Source organism: Cyanistes caeruleus, chromosome Z, assembly GCF_971803275.1.
Source record: "Cyanistes caeruleus chromosome Z, bCyaCae1.hap1.1, whole genome shotgun sequence".
NCBI classification, from domain to species: Eukaryota; Metazoa; Chordata; class Aves; order Passeriformes; family Paridae; genus Cyanistes; species Cyanistes caeruleus.
Genome location: NC_141732.1, coordinates 71978823 through 71996090, shown reverse-complemented (window position 1 = coordinate 71996090; position 17268 = coordinate 71978823). Strand labels below are relative to the sequence as shown.

Below are 17268 nucleotides of genomic sequence, written 5' to 3'. Positions count from 1 at the left end.
ATAATAAAAAATAAAAATTGTAATTAAAAGAAGGATGAAACCAGACTGAATTAAATAAGGCACAACACACTTGCTTACCACCCAGCAGTTATTGGTACCCAGCAGCTATCAGCAACTCCTGGGCATGGTGTTCTATGTCATGGAATATCCCTTTGGGCAGTTTGGGTCAGCTCTCCAGGCCGTGCTCCCTCCTGGTGTCTTGTGCACCTGCTCAGTGGCAGAGCAGTGCTTGGGGGAGGTAAGCACTGCTGAGCAGCAGCTGAAACAGCAGAGTGTTACCAACATTGTTCTCATACTGAATCCAAATAACAGCACTGAAACAGCTACTAGGGAGAAAATGAGCTCTGTCCCAGATGAAAACAGGACACTTGCTCTCCTGCAACTGGAGCTGTGGGTCATAGCTAGCACTTAGTCTGAGGCCAGTCCACTCTAGTATGGCCCCACTTGTCTCAGCGCTGCAGCCAGAACAGGTTCTTGGCATCTGTGCTTCTGGCTCACATCTGGCAGAAACACAGCCCTTCAGGTGAGCTGCAAAGTCCCTGGGGAGTGTTACTAATCGCTTGGCAAGATGCAGGAGATGGAGAAAGGCTGACACAGCCTCCTGGGATGAGCGTGGAGCTGCTGAGAGACACATTTCCCAGGTCCAGGTCAAGAGGACAAGGAAAAGCCCTGTCATCTGCTGGGCAGTGTTGAAGGATGGGAGCATGGCCAGGTCCTGTGAGATACAGTGTTCAGGCTGGTTCAGAAGCAGGGTAGGTACTATTGGAGTTGGTAACATTGTCCCTGCCTGGCAGGAAGTGACCAGCTCCAAGTGATCCGTGAAGGTTCCTGTAATGCTTACTCACTGCAAGAATGTGGACTTGGAACTGTTGGAGCAAGGCAAGAAAAGGGCTTTGGGAATGATAAGGGGACTAGAGCATCTCCCCAATGGAGACAGGCTGAGAAAGCAGGGGATGTTAATCATTCAAAAGAAGGTTGTGTGGACACTTCAAAGCAACCTATCAGTATCTTAATGGGGGCCTACAGGGAAACTAGAGAGGGACTTCATCAGGAACTGTGAAGTGATAGGACAAGGAGGAGTGGCTTCAAACTCAAAACCAGTAAATTTAGATTAGACATTAGGGATTTCTTTTTTCCCTGTGAGGCACTGGAACAGGTTGCCCAGAGTTGTGGATGTTCCAACCCTGATAGTGCTGAAGGCCAGGTTGGATGGGGCTTTGAGTAATCTGGTTTAGTGCAAGGTGTTCCTGCCCATGGCAGAGGGATTGGAACAAGATGATCTTTAAGGTCTTTTCCACCACAGACCATTGTATGATTCTGTGCAGTTGTGCTCACATGGCTGCATGTAATGTCACCCCAGGTTACACGTGGTGTAGGCACAGCCAGAGCTGCCTGTCCCTCCTTTTCAGTGGTGATGGCTAGCTTTCTTTTATCAGTGTTCTCAATGTTTTCAATTTCACTGCCCACATGGGTCTTCCAGCAGGCATGCACTCAGCTGGGTTCAGGCATGAGTGCACCCCAGGCACAGACACTGGTGTTTGCCTGAGGAGCAGCAGAGCAGGGAGCTGAAATCACTGTCCAGCACTAAGAGACAGGGATGGATGTGGATTCTGTCTCCATGGATGTCACAGCACTGGCACAGGCATGAGAAGCATCGACAAGAGATAAGAGGAGGCAGTGAGCAAATGCTGCCAGGTGCTGTGCTGACTATGCGGGAAGAATATTAATGACATGACAAATATTTGCAGCCCTCATGCTGCACACAACCCCTCAATGGCTTTGCAGCTGGAGTGACAGGGAGGCAATGGGGGCACAGCAATGTGCCTGCACAGCAGGGATCTTGCCAGTCCCTGCTGGCAGCTGGATGATGGCTGCTGCAGCCTGCAGGGTGCTGGGTGTGGAACATGCCCGGCCCTGCCGGGCTCCGCAGCACTCAGTGCGCTGGGAAATGTAGTCCAGCTGCATCACCTGGACTGGGTGCTGCTTAACATCACCAGGCTGGGGCTGAGACCTTCTCCCATGTACCCTGGGCTCCTCCAACTGAACAGGCTTCCTATCACCATGGAATGGTGGGTCCCCATCTCTTAGTTCCTACAGGGCAGAAACATGAGATGTTTTTCAGGGAACAGTCAGTCATCTCATATGCAGGGAGCTGGGGAACATACAGGACGTGGGGGTGAGGCATGGAGATCTGCAGGGTGATGTGTGGTAGTGGAGGGAAAGAGCAGAGATCTTCTGGCACAGAAGGAAAGAGGATACTTGGGACCAAGAGGCTGCACACACATTCTGGAGACAAGAACCAAAGGGAGTAATTTGAGTCAGTTTGCTCTTTGTCCTGCTCACCCCTGTGTCTGCACAGCTCCTCCAGGCTGGAAAACTGTCGTGCACTTTAGCCTTGTTCCTGCTCTGGCAGCACACCCCTGGCTGCGGGAGCCACTGATTTTCTCGAGCATTTTCAGATGGATGTCTCAGGAGCTGCTGAGCTCCCGAGTCTCAGGTATGGATGGGCTCTTGCACATGGGTGCAGAGAAGGGTACTGCTCAAGTTCTGGCTCTGGGGTTCTGAGAAGGGCAAGGCTTTGGTCAGAGTGGATTACTGTTGGTTCATCCCAATCAGAGCTGTCCTGCAAGGACCCCAGTGCCACAGGTGCTGCTGTGGAATAGAGGTGGGACTGCAGCAAGGGCAAGGTTTTCTGTGTGGAGAGCCCCTGTGTCCCTCACTGCCCTGCACATGGCCTGGCCACCCCACACCTGTAGTGTGCCTGGATCCTCACAGGAAAACCCTGCACTTCTGTGATTCCAGCCTCCCCAGGCTGTTTGAAAGCTCCCACCCCTGCTCTGCCAGGGTGATGCACCATTCTCAGCAGGCAGGGTTTACTAATTTTTAATGTTTACTAATCCCTGAGCCTTTTCCCTGTGGGAGAGGAAGGGTGTGGAGCCCAGAAGGGGAAGGGCAAAGAGGAGAAAGCCCCCCTCCCCTTTCCCCTGCAGATCCACGTGAGCAGAGTACAGCCAGGGAGACCTCCTTCCTGCTTTTCCTCACTAGGGATTGAGGAGCTTAATTCAGGGTTTGCTGCAAGCTCAGCCCAGCCTGACTTTGCACCCAGCTGCTCAGTGTACTTGCCTGCACCACGGGAGGGATTTGGGGCACTGGAGACTTTTAGCCATGTCTCAGTTCAGCCCTGCTGTGCCAGGCAGGAGCAGAGCGTGATGGAAATAGCACAGTAGAGTTACCAGTGCTGATGAGAGAAGGGACTGAAAATCCTGCAGCAGCAATTTCCACAGTCAGAGCCATCTCTAGGGCTTTAATTTATCCATTACAACTTAATTGGATGTAAACCCAGTCACTTGTGAGCAGCAGGAGCTCTGATCAGGCAGTGGTCCTCAGTTTCTGTCTTCAAGGTGCCTCACCAGGCCTCCCCATCTCTCTCGGAGTCCCTTTTCCATCAGAAATCTTCTGCACTCAAGTGTAAGGGAGAGGCTCTCCTTGTTGCCCCAGCTGAGCTGGCTGTGCTCCTCTGAGCAGTGTCCCACACCACTGAGGAGCTGGTCATCGGGCTGTGGGAGCATCAGCGTGCTCACATTTCAGGCTGAGCCCAAGTGGGCACCCACTGCCACCCATCTGAGCAGCTGCAGCTGGACACCAGGGTGGGAGGGCACAGACCACAGCCTCCTGTCCCCACAGGCAGATGCTGTTCTCTCCTCTCATCCATGGAGCTGCTCCTGTCATTTTGTCAGGCTCTTGTCAGCAGGACAGACATGTGAGGCTGAGGAAACCTTAAAGTGTGGCCTGTTGCACAGCACTCTACCTCATGGCTGCAAAAGCCTCCTTGCCACATGCTATCCAGCACTCTGGCAGGCTGGAGTGATACTGGTGAGTAAAAGGATGGCTCAGACCCTGTAAGACAGTGACTGCAGAGCCCTGTCCCCAGGCTCTGCCTCCCCATATGTAGGAATCTTGCCCTGCACAAACCCACTCCCTCTGCAGGCCTGGAAGAGCAGGAATACCATGAATTCCTAGGGGGAGAGCAGGGCACTGATCCCATTATAACGAAGTCAGAGGCTCAGTTCTCTGCTCTAGCCCACGGGGTTATTCTCCCTCCTGAGACAAGGAGGAAAACCCAGCTCATGGTCCAAGGTGTTTATGATGTGCTTGATGGCACCTGGAGCCGATCACTGGCCAAAACATGCCGCACCAGGAGATACTCTACGTGGCTGCTTTCCCCAGCAGGAAAAGCAGCTAGAGTGGTGCAGGGCATGTGCAGCCGGTCCTACCACACAGGGAAACAGCTGGAGCAAAGCTGTTTGAGGGGAGCTGCAGAGTCAGGGCTGTGCCCTGAGGTGGCTGGGGCAGGGCTGGGCCAGCACAGGCAGGTGGATGCCAAGGAGAGCGTCAGCAAAATGTGTGGGACTGAGCAAGGGCAAATCCTGCTGCAGAAAGTCCCTGGGCAGGCAGGGCAGGACAGATCAGCCTGAGAGCAGGCAAAAGGCCTGAGGTAGGGGAGCAGGAAGCAGAAGGAAACCACGGAGAAGTGGAAGAGCTCATGAAAACAAGGAAGGCGAAAGGGTGCAACAGGCACCGGGCATGCTGTCATTGATAGGCTGCAATTCCCTGCTCCTCCGGAGTACAGATCCCACTGCCCCTGGGACACAATCCAGGCTGGGTGCACGGGGAGAACCAGAGCCCCTGTGCAGAGATCCAAGCCTGTAACAATCGGGTTCAAAGTGCCAACAAGAAGCTACTTGTATGGGGGACCTGGTCCCACGACGCTGTATAGGGAGGAGCTGGAGATACGGGGAGATCAGATCAGGTCTCCACGCCTTTTGTCCATCCATCAGGGAGTGGGTGCTACGAAGACAAAGAGAGTCCCGTAGCTAAATGGGGAATCCCGGCAGGCCCCAGGGGAGAAAAGAAATCCCGCACCTACAGTGAGCATCCAGGTGGGAACCAGGGGAGGAAGACTCCCACGCCCGCCAGGGCGCATCCAGAGGTTGGGGACAGCCAAAACCCAGCGTCCGTGGGGTGTGCCCAAGCTGTGCCCCGGGATCTCAGGGCCTCACAGCACACCCTGGCGCGTAGGAAGACGCCCTCTCGGCACCCAGCGGCGGCCGGTGCCGGTGGATGCGGACACCGGGGCGTGCGGGACGCCGTGCAGCCCGCCGGGGCGGGGCGGGGCAGGGCGGTGGGGGGGTCTCCCGCTGGGCTCGGCGGCGACGGCGGCGGGTCCCAAGGAGTTAAGGGCTGTCCCCGCCCCGGCTCCGCCCCACCGGTGCCAGCGCTCGGGGCGGCGGAGGCGCAGCGCCGGGCCGCGGCAGGGGTCGGGGGGGCGCCGGCGCCGGGCCATGAGCGCGGAGCGCCCCGGAGCGCCGCCCGCCCCGCGCCGCCGCCGCCGCCGCCGCCGCCGCTAGCATCGCCCCGGGGGCCGGGAGAGCGGCGGCGCCCCGGCCACGCGGCTGCCCCGGCGGGGATGTGAATGGCGCTGGGGGTGCTCGGCGGGACCGACATGGAGTGGGAGAAGCTGCCGCGGCGGCCCGGGGAGGGCGAGGGGGAGGCGGCGGGGCCGTGGCCGGGCTGCGGGCGGCTGCGGCCCTCCTCGTACTGGGCGCTGCGCAGCGCCGTCTCCACCCTGGCGCGCATCGACGACTTCTACTGCGAGAAGATCGGGGCCGGCTTCTTCTCCGAGGTCTTCAAGGTGTGCGGGGCGGGAGCGGGGATGGCGGTCTGCGGGGCATCCCGCCGGGATCGGGCGTCCCCCGGGACCGCGGCAACAACGCAGCCCCGGCCGCGCCCTCGGCTGGGGACTGCGATTCCCCCCTCCAGCTCCGGCAGCCGGCGAGGCTGGGGGGTGTTGGAGGCGGTGGCGGGCGGAGGGGACGTGGGGACGGCGCCGCTCGTCCCGTCCCGGCCGGGGCGTTGTGCCTCCATCCCCCCGGGCAGGGGGAGGGGAGCGCCGGCTCTGTTTACAGCCGGGGAGGCTGAGCGCTCCGAGCGCGGCGCCGTGGGGTGCGCGGGGTTCGGATGGCGGGCAGCCGAGCCCCGGGGACTCCAGCCAAAAGGCTGGACAGCCGAGCCCACCCAGGGTGTGCCTGTGGCGGGGAATCCAGGTAGCGTTCTTAGCCACTCCAAGGTGATGTCCGGCGTTGCCGGGCCTGCTGGGCAGGTAATGTGCCGGATTCCCCAAGGGAGCCTCACGAAGGTGTTTGGCTGTGGGGCAGGGGTGTGATGCCGTAGAACAGCGTGGAGCTGACTCCTGGCTGAGTCCCCAGATCTGCCTTTGTCCTCCATCCCCTCTGGGACCGTCAGGGTGGGGATGCCTATGTGTGGCCCGTGCCCAGGATAGGGGGGCGTGAGTGCTGCTGAGGAGCTCAGGGTCTCCAGCAGAGAGGCAGAAGTGCATGGTGGCAATATCCTGCCAGCCCAATGCACTGCTGCTGGGAATGAAGGGCTGTGCCTCGATGTCACCCCCACCTCTCCCGGCAGAGGGGAGGTGTGTGCATGTGTTGTTTTGAGCCTCGGCTTCACTTAAGGTGCCATAAGCCACTGGGCGAGGACTGCTCTTAAGTATTGATCTAGTGGCTTCATGTCCCTCAAAGGGCAGCTTAGGGCTGGGCACCACCCCCACTACCTGTCACTGGGGTCACAGGCAGCACAACTGAGCATTCACATCCTGGCAATACCCTGAGGTCCCTCTCCAGCTCTGAGACCATTCCCCACTCAGCAGGGAGACCACAAGACATGTCTCCTCTACAGCCACAAAAGAGGGGTCCTGTGAGGGGCCATGGAGAGTGTGCAGAGAGGTCCCTCTCCTCCTTTCTCCCTCCTGGAGCTCCCAGTGGAGCCATGACCTCCCTGCTGGCTGGGTTCCTGCTATTGATCTCTGGCTTGGAGTGCACAGCAGCACCTTGGTTCAGAGGGAGGCATTTAATAATGTCAGGCGTAGATACAGTTCTTTAATAATGGATGCTCCTGTGTCTCAGCGAGGCCATGGTCTCTTCTTGCCTCGCTGTTTGTTTTCCCAGTCTGTGCGGGAGCTGCAAAATGCTCTCCCATACATTGTTTAGGTTCTTGTGGGGCCACTGGCATGTAGGATTTGGGGGATTGGCAAAGGTTGAGGGGTGGGAAGGGGATCAGGGTCGGTAGTCGACACGTGTGCATGGTGGCAAGGAAGCAGGGATGGGAGGGGGCCAGATGGGGCTTTGTGCTCGTGCGGTGGGTTGAGTCCAAGGGCTCAGCAGGATGGTGGGGTAAGCCTGGGATCTGAGTTGGGGCTTGGCCGACAGAGCTTGTGAAGAGAACAGAGCTTGGCAGGGCAGCCCAGGACCCATTTTCCTCCCACCTCCCTTGTTCCTTCTGTAGCTCTCCAAGGCTGTGGGCACTTGAATCTGTCTCCTCTGTGCGTCTGCTGAGTCCTACAGCATTCCAGCCTTGGTGGGTGAGTGGCTCAGGGAGGGGACCTGGACAGCTGTGCCCCTGCACAGGTAGCTCAGTCCTGGTGTGCAGTTGAGCCAGGGCCAGGCAGCGTGCTGACAAGCATCTGACTGTCTTCTCAGCACTATAGCCAAAGGGCTCAGTGTGTCCAAGCCCTGGTGTCCCAAGCTAGCCCCTCCAGTCAAGCACCTCTCTCAGAAAGGCTGTACAGAGCAAACAGGAGACACCAGTCACAAGAAGCTGCTCTTTTTCATGGCGCTTGTTCATAGCTGATCCCCCACTGTGCTGCAGAGCAGGGCTGTTTTCCCTCTGGAGCAGCTGGTTCTCATTGCCTTTCCCTGTGAAATTTCAGAGGCACTAGCCCCCCCATTTTCTCAGATATACAGACATTGCAGGAAGCCACCTCTCTATTTCCAATTGACTGAGCAGATTGAGCCATGCCTGTTTGTGCCAGGCATTTTCTCCAGCCCTTAAACCACTGTTGCATCTCATCCCCAAATCCCTCACTTACTTTCCCATGTGCTGCCTGCAGCAGACACGGGGGCTGTGGGCAGCATCCTTGGGGACGGATCCAGAGGCCTTCATTCATATGAATCTGAGCCTCATGCCGTGATGCTGCACATCGTCTTGGAAATGCCATTTCCCAGGGTGCAGCTCTATGATGCTCTGCCCAGCGCCCCATTTCCGTGGCCTTTTGTGTGTGTGTGTTCGTGTGGATTAGCAGCTCCCAGCATGGGCAGAGCTCAGGAGAGCGTTTTGGCATGACTGCCACTTGCCCATCTCTGCTCACTTCCCCACCAACCTTTGGGATTTTCTATTTACTTCCAAATTTTCTGATGCAACTAATGGAGCAAGTACCTCCCTCTTATCTGCTGCCCTTCATCAGGGACCTTGCCTTGTTTTACAGAGCAGAATGAGGCAGCATGGCACCGATGGGGAAACTAAGGCAAGCAGGGAGGAAGCGAATTAGCCAAGGTCGGCCAGCCATGGCAAGGCTGGGAGCAGCCCTGGCACCGCAGTTGCCACTTGGGAGTCCTGGGCACAGTAAATGTGTTGTGTGGACCAGCTGGAGACCTGCCAGCCCCTCTCCTGCTCTATCACAGGGCATGCTCCAGGCTTGCCAGTCGGGCAGGCAGTGATCTGCCACCACGGTGCAACACTGGCACTGCCCCGGCTCCTGGTGTGCCTTCAGTGCCGCTCCTGGGAAAGCAGGAGGCGGGGGTTGCCGATGCTCAAACACTCTCCAGGAGCAGGTGCTTTGTCTCTTCCTCAGAGAAAGTCTGTCTTGACTGATTCTGCCTTTTCCATTTGACGAGCACATTTTCCAGTCCCACCCAGATGTGTTACTGGGATTTCTGTGAGCTCAGATGCAGCTGTTGTGGGTGGCTGTGGGGTTACCAGTGGCATTGCTAGCTCCCTTTCCCCTCTTCTGTATTCCCACAGGGGTGATGGGTGCAGGATGGTGTCCCACTGTGACTGTGCCTTGCCTGTGTGGGGCAGGGGGCAAGCGAACATGCGGAGAGTGGGGCTATGTGGCAGTCTGTCTCCTGTGCAGGGTGCAGGGGGGCTGGCTGCTGAGACCCCCGGGTGGGGAGATGTCAGGGAGCTTTGCCCCATGGCTAGACAGGAGTGCGGCTGTGGGGAGGGAGCTGGCCGTCTGCTTGCTCTGATTAGCATGCTCTTTAAATAAGACTCTAATTTCCGCTGTTAAAAGAGCTCAGATCCCTTGTGCCCAGGCTGGGGCTGCCGCCAGCCCGTCCCATCCCCCAGCCCTGTGTGCTGGCGGCAGATGGGATGGGGACCAACATGCCACGGCCCCCTGGCTCAGCCACGGTACCCCCATGAAGTGCCCAATGGACCAGCCATGTGGGATGCCAGGGAGCATCGGCGAGGGGCAAGGGCTTGCCTGTTTCCTGGGTGGGGGACAAGTGGCTTGCCCTCCCCCTGCAGCCCCACACGGCTGCCTGGCTGAGCTCAGCTCCAGGGAATGCGCTGGGATTCCTGGGCACCATGCCAGAGTGCATGAGAGAGTCGAGAGGGGACACCTTCCTGCCCGAGGAGGTTGTGCTGCCTGCTGCCTTCCCTGGATGTCAGTGAGGGAGGAAAACCCTTAGTGGGGGGCTTCAGTCCCCCTGCAGTTATGGCTGGTGCCCTTTGCCCTGTGTGTGTGTCAGAGGGTGGCCAGGGCGCTGGGCTGGTGCTAGGGTCAGAGTGGCTATACTGGCCAGTGCCTGTGGGAGCCATGGAAAAGGGAGCATGATTCCTTCCCTGCTGTCCCAGGTATGGGCTGGCCTTGAGCCAGAGAACTTGCAGGAGAGATAGCAGAACAGGGCCTTGCAAGTGAGCCCAGGACACTGGGCAGCCGACAGGACATCAAGGACATCAAAGCCTCAAGGACATCATGCCTCATGGGAATGGAGTCACTGAAAAAGATATCAGGGCAGGGCTGTACTGGCCAGGAGCTGGGATAATTCCTGGAGAAGCAGCTTTCACCAGACCTTCCCTCCCCCAGGCTGCCTCTCCTCCAGTCTTAAGGTGTCCAACATCATGTGACTGCGCTCAGACCTCAGTCAGCCTGTTCCAATGGCAGGTGCCTTTTTAGTGAGGAATTAAGCTACGGGCACCTCCCAACCATGTGGGGCTGAGCTGGTGCCCACCAGATGCTGCTCCCTGATGTACGGCCGCTGCTGCTGGCAGGGAGCTGGCCAGCCCTACGGCACACGGCCACGAGTGCCAGCATTGTGCGTGCCTCACAGCATTCCTGACGTGGGCGCGTGGCGCCTGGCCGCCTCCAGCCATCCCAGCGGGATGAGCCTGCCTGCACCACTGAGCCGGGTCCTGCCGTCTGGCAGCTGCTGGTGCCAGCCAAACTGACCGAGCCAGTCCTGCCAGCCCCACATGGCGTGGGAAGGGAAGGAAGCACTGCCACCAGGAGAGCTGGGTCAGGAGTGATGGGTTTTGCTGGGCAGCACACAGTGCCAGAGGCTTGGCAACGCTGTGGATCCTGCTGGCCTTGTCCGGGCTCTGCGTTCCTCAACCCCTAGCTCTGTGGGGAGCTGGAGGGACCAAGGGAGACTGTGTCCACCCTGCTTCAATCACTTTTAAGCCCCCTTCTTAAAGCCTGCACTGAAGCCTGGATGAAAGCCCCATTTCTGTTTCTGGTGCTGGCCTCAGCTGCCCCACTGACAGGGATGGGGTGGAGGGACAACAACAATGGTTGAAGTGGGGGTCGGGTTGCCCCTTGGTCCAGGTGTGACCAAGGAGTCCTTGGGCATCAGGATGGCAGCAGTTCCAGGTGCTGCTGGGCAGTGGTGTGGTGAGCAGGGTAGTGAGCACAGGGAGGACTTGGAGCACCATTAGATGGAGCATTCTGAGTGCTCCCTACAGCAGACACTGCAGTGTCACCCTGGGACAGGCTCTCCCTGAGCCCAGGAGCTCAGTATGTCCAGTGCTCAGCAAGGAGGAGGCATGGGGAAATCCGCCCTCCCTTCTGCCTGCAGCATGGTGGGGTGCCAGGATAGGGGCCTGTGGTGGCAGGTGTTTGGGGTGTCCCCTTTCCGCTTGTCCAGGGTCCATTCTGAGCTCTGCTGTCACGTGGGCCCTGTCGGTGGGTCAGGAGTGCCAGCTGGCTGTCTGGGGCTGGCTGGAGGTGACACAGGTGTAACTGGAGCAGGGTACCCACAGGCAGGTGTCTGCTGAATTATTCAAAGCCTCTCCATGAGCTCAATGAGCTGATGGTGGCACAGCACAGTTATCCCCTCTCATTTCCACTCTGACTGGGACTGGTTTGGCATCAGTGCACACAGACATGTAGAAGGATCTTCACAGAGCACTTATTTTCCGCAGGCCCTTTTGAAGGGATGTGCTGCTGCCCCATGCCCAGGGTATTTTCTGCTGGATAGATCCCCACCATGGTGGCATGCACCCCAGGAGCAATGCCAGCCATGGGGTGAGAGGAGAACCCTGGAGGGCTCAGCATGCCAGCCTCCGTCTGTTGTGGGGACAAGGGCCAAGCTGTGAGCGGGATGGGTGTGCTGGGGATCCTGCCTCCAGCCAACACCCTGTGTTTTGCCTGGGAAGGCAATCCCTGAGGTGAGGGGTGTCGTAGGGGTGTTGTGGGGCTGGCCAGGGGCTGGCACTGGCTCAGCAGCCTCAACCAGCATTGACTAAAAAGGAGAAGAGCAGGGAGCTGACGGCAGCGCTGAGGAATGCCTGCGCCTCCGTGCGCAGCTCCGTGTGTGCTGGGGGGCAGCCGGGATCCACTGGGTTGTCCCCCTGGGCAGCTGCTGCTCCGAGGTGTGGGTGGCACCCCACCCCCACCACCTGCTCAGGAGGGGACCCTCAGCACTGGTTTGGGCCCCCCGATAACAGTGCTAGGTCAGGGCATCCCGTGCTCTTCCCTTGCCCTGCACATGCCAGGGAGCTGCAGATGGATGGGGTGTCCGTGCTTGGCCATGCTCCAGCTGCTGTTCTTGGCAGGGGACCAGGCCCCCAGATCGCATGACAGTGTCGGGCTGGGGCTGGCTAAATATACAGCTCACCCAGGCTCCATGCCCTGCCAGACTAGGGTCAAGCACTACAGCAGTTGGCCACACCTAGAGCTGGTTCTGAGGGGCAGTGTTCCCCCTCTTTTCTCCACCCCATGCTGGTAGGGTCTGGCTGGGCGGTGCTGACCCAAAAAAGAGCTGGGCTCACAGCTTATGGGAGCTGTTGTTACCTCTCAGGAGTTCAGGACAGTGTAGCATGGTGGAGAGAGCATAACAAGCAGGGTGCCCCAGGAAGGATGGGGCTGTGTGTCATCGGTACTGGAACTGCCTGGAGATGTGGGGAAGGTGCCCCCCTAGCCCTAGTGTTTCCTGGGGTGCCATGAGATGCTTAACTCCCCTCTCTGGAGCTGGGGTGGGAGCCAGGTGAAGCCTGGTGTCCATGGGGGCTGCAGAGGTACGTGGGGCTCAGCTTTCCCTGCATCCCCCTCCAGGTGCGGCACCGCCAGTCGGGGCAGATCATGGTGCTGAAGATGAACAAGCTGACCAGCAACCGGGGCAACATGCTACGGGAGGTGCAGCTGATGAACCGCCTCTCGCACCCCAACATCCTCAGGTAGGACCTGCTTCCCCACTGCCAGCCCCATTGCCCTAATTTTCCCTAGACTGGGGGTTTGGAGCTACTACTGATGCTGGATAAGCTCTTGGGGCTGGTCTCTGCCGCAGCCACCCTCAGGTCCCCTCTGTCTCACAGGTTCATGGGTGTGTGTGTGCACCAGGGACAGCTGCATGCACTGACGGAGGTAAGAGTGTGGCAACAGCCGTGAGTCTCAGGGCTCCTGCAAGCCTGGGGAAGGGACAGTGAAACCTATGGGGACACGTTTGCTTGTGACACGTGTGGGCAAAGCCTTCTGGGAGGCTGTGGCGTGGTTGGAATATGCATTAGGATGAGAGATGGGGATCCAGTGTTATGTGGGGGAGGGATGCTGTGATGCAATGGTCTGGCTCTTCCCATCAGTACATCAATGGTGGGAACCTGGAGCAGCTGCTGGACAGCCCTGTGCCCCTCTCCTGGTCTATGCGTGTCAAGCTGGCCCTCGACATCGCCCATGGCCTACACTACCTGCACTCCAAGGGCATTTTCCACCGCGACCTCACCTCCAAGGTACGGGATGTTCCAGGGCACCGCACTGCCCTCGCTGTCCCGTACGCGCCTTGCTGCCTTGCTGCCCCAGGCGTGGCAGGCTGGGGAGCAGGAGGCTGTGCTGGGGCATCCTGAAGCTGGGAGTGGCCAGGGAGGCGGGGCTGGTGCAGATGGTGTGACAGGACCTCCTGTGCCCACAGAACTGCCTGGTACGCTGCGAAGCCAGTGGCTACACTGCTGTAGTGGGCGACTTCGGCTTGGCAGAAAAGATCCCCACCTACAGGTACGTGGGTGGCATCCACCTGTCCACCCCATCCCTGGAGCCCACTCAGACCAGAAGCTGGAGAGGGATGGGCACTGGGGATGCAGCTAAAAGGGTAGGAATGGGGGTGGTGAGGTAGTCCCTGGCAGGGCAGACTCCAGGAGCAGTTTGGGAATGGCTAGGAGGGGATGAAGAATGGGGTGGTGTGACTGGGGATAGACGAGTTTGTAGGGTGCATTGAGGAGGGTTAGGCCAGGAAGGGAGGTGGAGCTGGTGATCTGGGCTGCCATAGCAGGAGGATGGGAGGTTGGACATTTGGGCGACTGGGCAGCCTCTGATACTCCACCATGTCTCCTCATGCCAGTGAGGGCAGCGAGAAGGAGCCACTGGCCGTGGTGGGCTCCCCGTACTGGATGGCACCTGAAGTGCTGCGTGGGGAGATCTACAATGAGAAGGTGAGGCTGCCCTGTGTGGGGCTTTACTCAGGCTTGTGCTGCCAGTGGTTTGCAGAGTTTGCAATCCTGGAGTGCACCTCGAGGGAGGGCATCAGTCATCACACTGGTGACGAGGTGCCAGAGCCCCAGTGTGGCTCTGCAGGGAGGAGAAGGGTTGTGGCCTTGCAGAATGGTGGGCACATCACCTCAGGGCTGCAGGGCATCCCCCTGACTCCCCACTCTCTGCAGGCCGATGTGTTTGCATATGGCATCATCCTGTGCGAGACCATCGCTCGTGTCCCAGCTGACCCCGACTACCTGCCCCGCACTGAGGTGACTCTCTGGGATGGGAATAGGGGGAGTTCTGGGTAGCAGCACTGGGTCTGGGACCACTTCATCAAACAAGGGGGTCCATTCTGTGCTGGGTAGAGACCCATGTGCAGGATTGGTCCCACATCTCAGGACCAGGGTGCTGAGTCCAGCTTGCTGCCCAGGGAGGGATAGTCTACCGGTAACCTCAGAACCCATAGTGAGCCTGAAAAACAGATCAGGGCAGTTGGGTTCAGGCAGAGAGCAGAAGTGATACCTGTGTCCTAGCATACCCCAACCTTAGCCCAATTTGGGGTGACATCCTGTGCTGTGTCCCAGCTGGGGTGTGACAGCACAGTGGGGAGAGGGCCAGGCTGCGTTGGGTCCCCTGGGCCTTGTGGTGCCCCACGAGACCCAACCTTACTCTTCTTCCTTTCCCTGGTGCAGGATTTTGGTCTGGACGTCACCACTTTCCGCACCATGGTGGGAATTGACTGCCCAGCAGCCTTCCTCCAGCTGGCTTTTCACTGCTGCAGTGTGAGACCCCCACCTCCGCTGACTGCCCTTCCTGGCAGGACAGGCGGGCAGGACAGGCTGCCTTGCCTGCTCACAGGGAGAGCAGGCAGCTGCCTTTGCTCTGCATGGCTCCCTGGGGTGTTCGAGGAGGCACAGACCTGATGGGGAATCCCTCCTGCCCACAGATGGAGCCCACCTCCCGCCCCTCATTCCTGGAAATCACGCAGTGCCTGGAGAGCATCCTGCAGCACCAGCTGGGCACCGAGGGTGCCAGGGCCACGCTGTTCGGCATCGGGGAGAGCCTGCCTGCATCTGGAACCGCAGCCACGCTCACTGGTACGTGGGCACCTTGGGGACAGGCCCTAGCAGGGTGTAAATGTGGGGGAGTGTGGGGTTTCCCATCCTACCTCATCAGCAGTAGGGGAAGGAGACGGGTGTGTGAGGTCTGCAGGGTAGAGCTGGTCCCTGTTCCTCCCTTGGGGTGCGCCCCTAAGTTGTTGGGTGCCCCACACCCTGTAGCACCCCACACGGGCAGCTGCTGGCTGCTGGTGACACTCCCCTGTGCCCATGCCCAGGGGTGGCCAGGAGGTCAGCCAGCCACACCGAGCAGTCGCCCCTACGTGAGCTGGGGACACAGCACCTGCAGCCGGACCAGCGCCTGTCCCGCAGCCAGTCTGACATGTTCCCTCCCAAGTCACCTGCCTTGCTGTGGCCGCTGGAGCCTTACAGCGGGGCCAGGTCCAAGGAGACATCCCCTCGTGTCAACCCCTTCTCCCAGCGTGAGGACCTGAAGGGGGGGAAGATAAAGCTCTTTGATACACCGAGCAAGTCGGTCATCTCGCTCACCTTCGACCTGCCGCCCCCCGCCCCACTGGAGCTCGGTAACCCCGTGACGCCTGAGCCCGCCGTGGAGGTGCAGTGTGACTTCTCAGCACCCACCACCAGCCCCCGCAAGTGCCACTCTCTGCCCTCCTCTCCTGAGCTGCCCCACCGGGGGGGCCTGGAGCTGGGCGTGGGGTCCTCTCAGCCCCCTGATGACCCCCAGCCCCCCACCCTCCTTCCTCCCCCAGCGTGGGGAGGAGCCTCCACCCCCAGCTCCAGGGCAGAGGAGCAGATGGACTGTGGCCCAGACAGCTCTGAGCCACCACAGCCCACCTCGCTCCCCCTCAACAGCAACTTCATCCGCACTGCATCCTCGGGCACGCGGCCCTGGCAGCCGGACGTGCGAGCCCCCAACAGGCTCCTCATCAACAACAACCACGTGATGGTCAGCAAACCTCTGGCCTGGGGCAGTGGGCTGGAGCACGGCTTCTCTGAGCTCAGCATCTCCTGTGCAGCAGCGCTGGAGCGGACGGAGCGCTCGGCCATGCTGCCTGGGCACAGCTCTGGGGCCATGCTGGAGCAGGACGAAGTGCTGCCCTGCCCTGGCTGCTGCCTGAGTCCCTTCAGCTTCAGCTTTGCCTCCATCTGCCACCGGCCAGCGCCCAGCCCGCCCCGCTACCAGAACCTCAACTGCGAGGCCAAAAGCCTCATCTGCCATGATCGGGGCCAACACCAGAAGGCTCCAGGGCCAGTGCTGGCTGAGCCCAGCCTGAAGCTGCCAGAGGCACAGTCCTAGTGATGGGGACCCTGGGGAGTGGGGCTGAATCCAGCTGCCCCTTGCACCCCTCTGCAGCCACAGCACTGGGCAGTGCAGGAGCCTGGCATACCCCCATGGTCTCATCACTCGGCACATGGTAGCCACCATTGGCCATGGTGCCAAGTGCTGTGGCTGCCACGGCGCTGCCCAGGCACTCGGGCACCCACCCCACCAGGATCAGCCTTGGGGATCTGCAGGGAACCCTGGAGGTGGGCTGGGTCTCTGCTGGGGACCAAAGTGCAATAACACCGCTGCCCTGAGCACTGCCCCAAGCGGCAGGGCTGGTCCCCCGCAGGGGCCACGGGGCTCAAGCCCTGGATCCAGGACTCCCTTTCCCCAGGGGCTCACCCCTTTGCAGGCTCTCGCAGAGGGGCATACAATAAGCCTGCTACCTTGGGAGAACTGGGAGTTCCCTGCACCCAGGTGGGTGAGAGGGACTGGGCTGGGGTAGAGAGGTCAGCGTGTGTATGTGTTATTTCTGGGGATCCTGGGGGGCTGGTGGGTGAACCCATGTGTGTCCACAAGCGTGGGGAGCACAGCCAGTCCCTGACATGGGGAGAAGAGGGCAGGGGACCTTAGAGGGGCAATGCCCATGGGCAGTGCACGGGGAGGATTGCCAGCACTGGGGTTGTCCCTGCCTGACCGATGCTGAGGGTTGGGTGCTGAGACGGCACAGCGCCTCTTATGCCTCTGGCACACAGGTTTGGGAGCAGGATGCTGGCAGAGGGGCCAGGATGCCATCCTGGCATCATGGGGATGGGGCCAGTGGGCAGCACAGCTAGGCTGCCTGGCCCCCGGCAAGGGTGGGAGCCGGCTTTCCTCCCTCCTGCACAATGCACTGGTGAATGCAGAACTCTGTGTTTTTTATTATTAATAATAATTGCTAGTAATATATACCCAGCTTATTTAAAGTGTTCATTAAAAACTGAATGTCCCAGCAACTCAGACTGCTGGTTCTGTCTCTTGGATGCACACCAGATGGGGGCCCAGAGGGTTGCATGGTCTCGCCTGGGCATTCTGGGGATCTCCTCCAGAAGCAAACCAGCCTGGCT

The 17268-nt window shown here is 59.5% G+C and overlaps 1 protein-coding gene across 1 annotated transcript; it reads left to right on the top strand.

Moving 5' to 3' along the window:
* Positions 1 to 5458: 5458 nt before the first annotated feature.
* On the top strand, positions 5459 to 17157 carry TESK1 (testis associated actin remodelling kinase 1). Its single transcript, XM_086867272.1, has 10 exons — positions 5459 to 5692; positions 12407 to 12528; positions 12667 to 12715; positions 12931 to 13077; positions 13257 to 13339; positions 13683 to 13773; positions 14002 to 14085; positions 14509 to 14598; positions 14763 to 14913; positions 15153 to 17157. Exons 1-10 carry the CDS (start codon positions 5474 to 5476, stop codon positions 16193 to 16195), a joined length of 2079 nt encoding a protein of 692 aa, XP_086723398.1. The 5' UTR covers positions 5459 to 5473; the 3' UTR covers positions 16196 to 17157.
* The last annotated feature ends 111 nt before the right edge of the window (positions 17158 to 17268 follow it).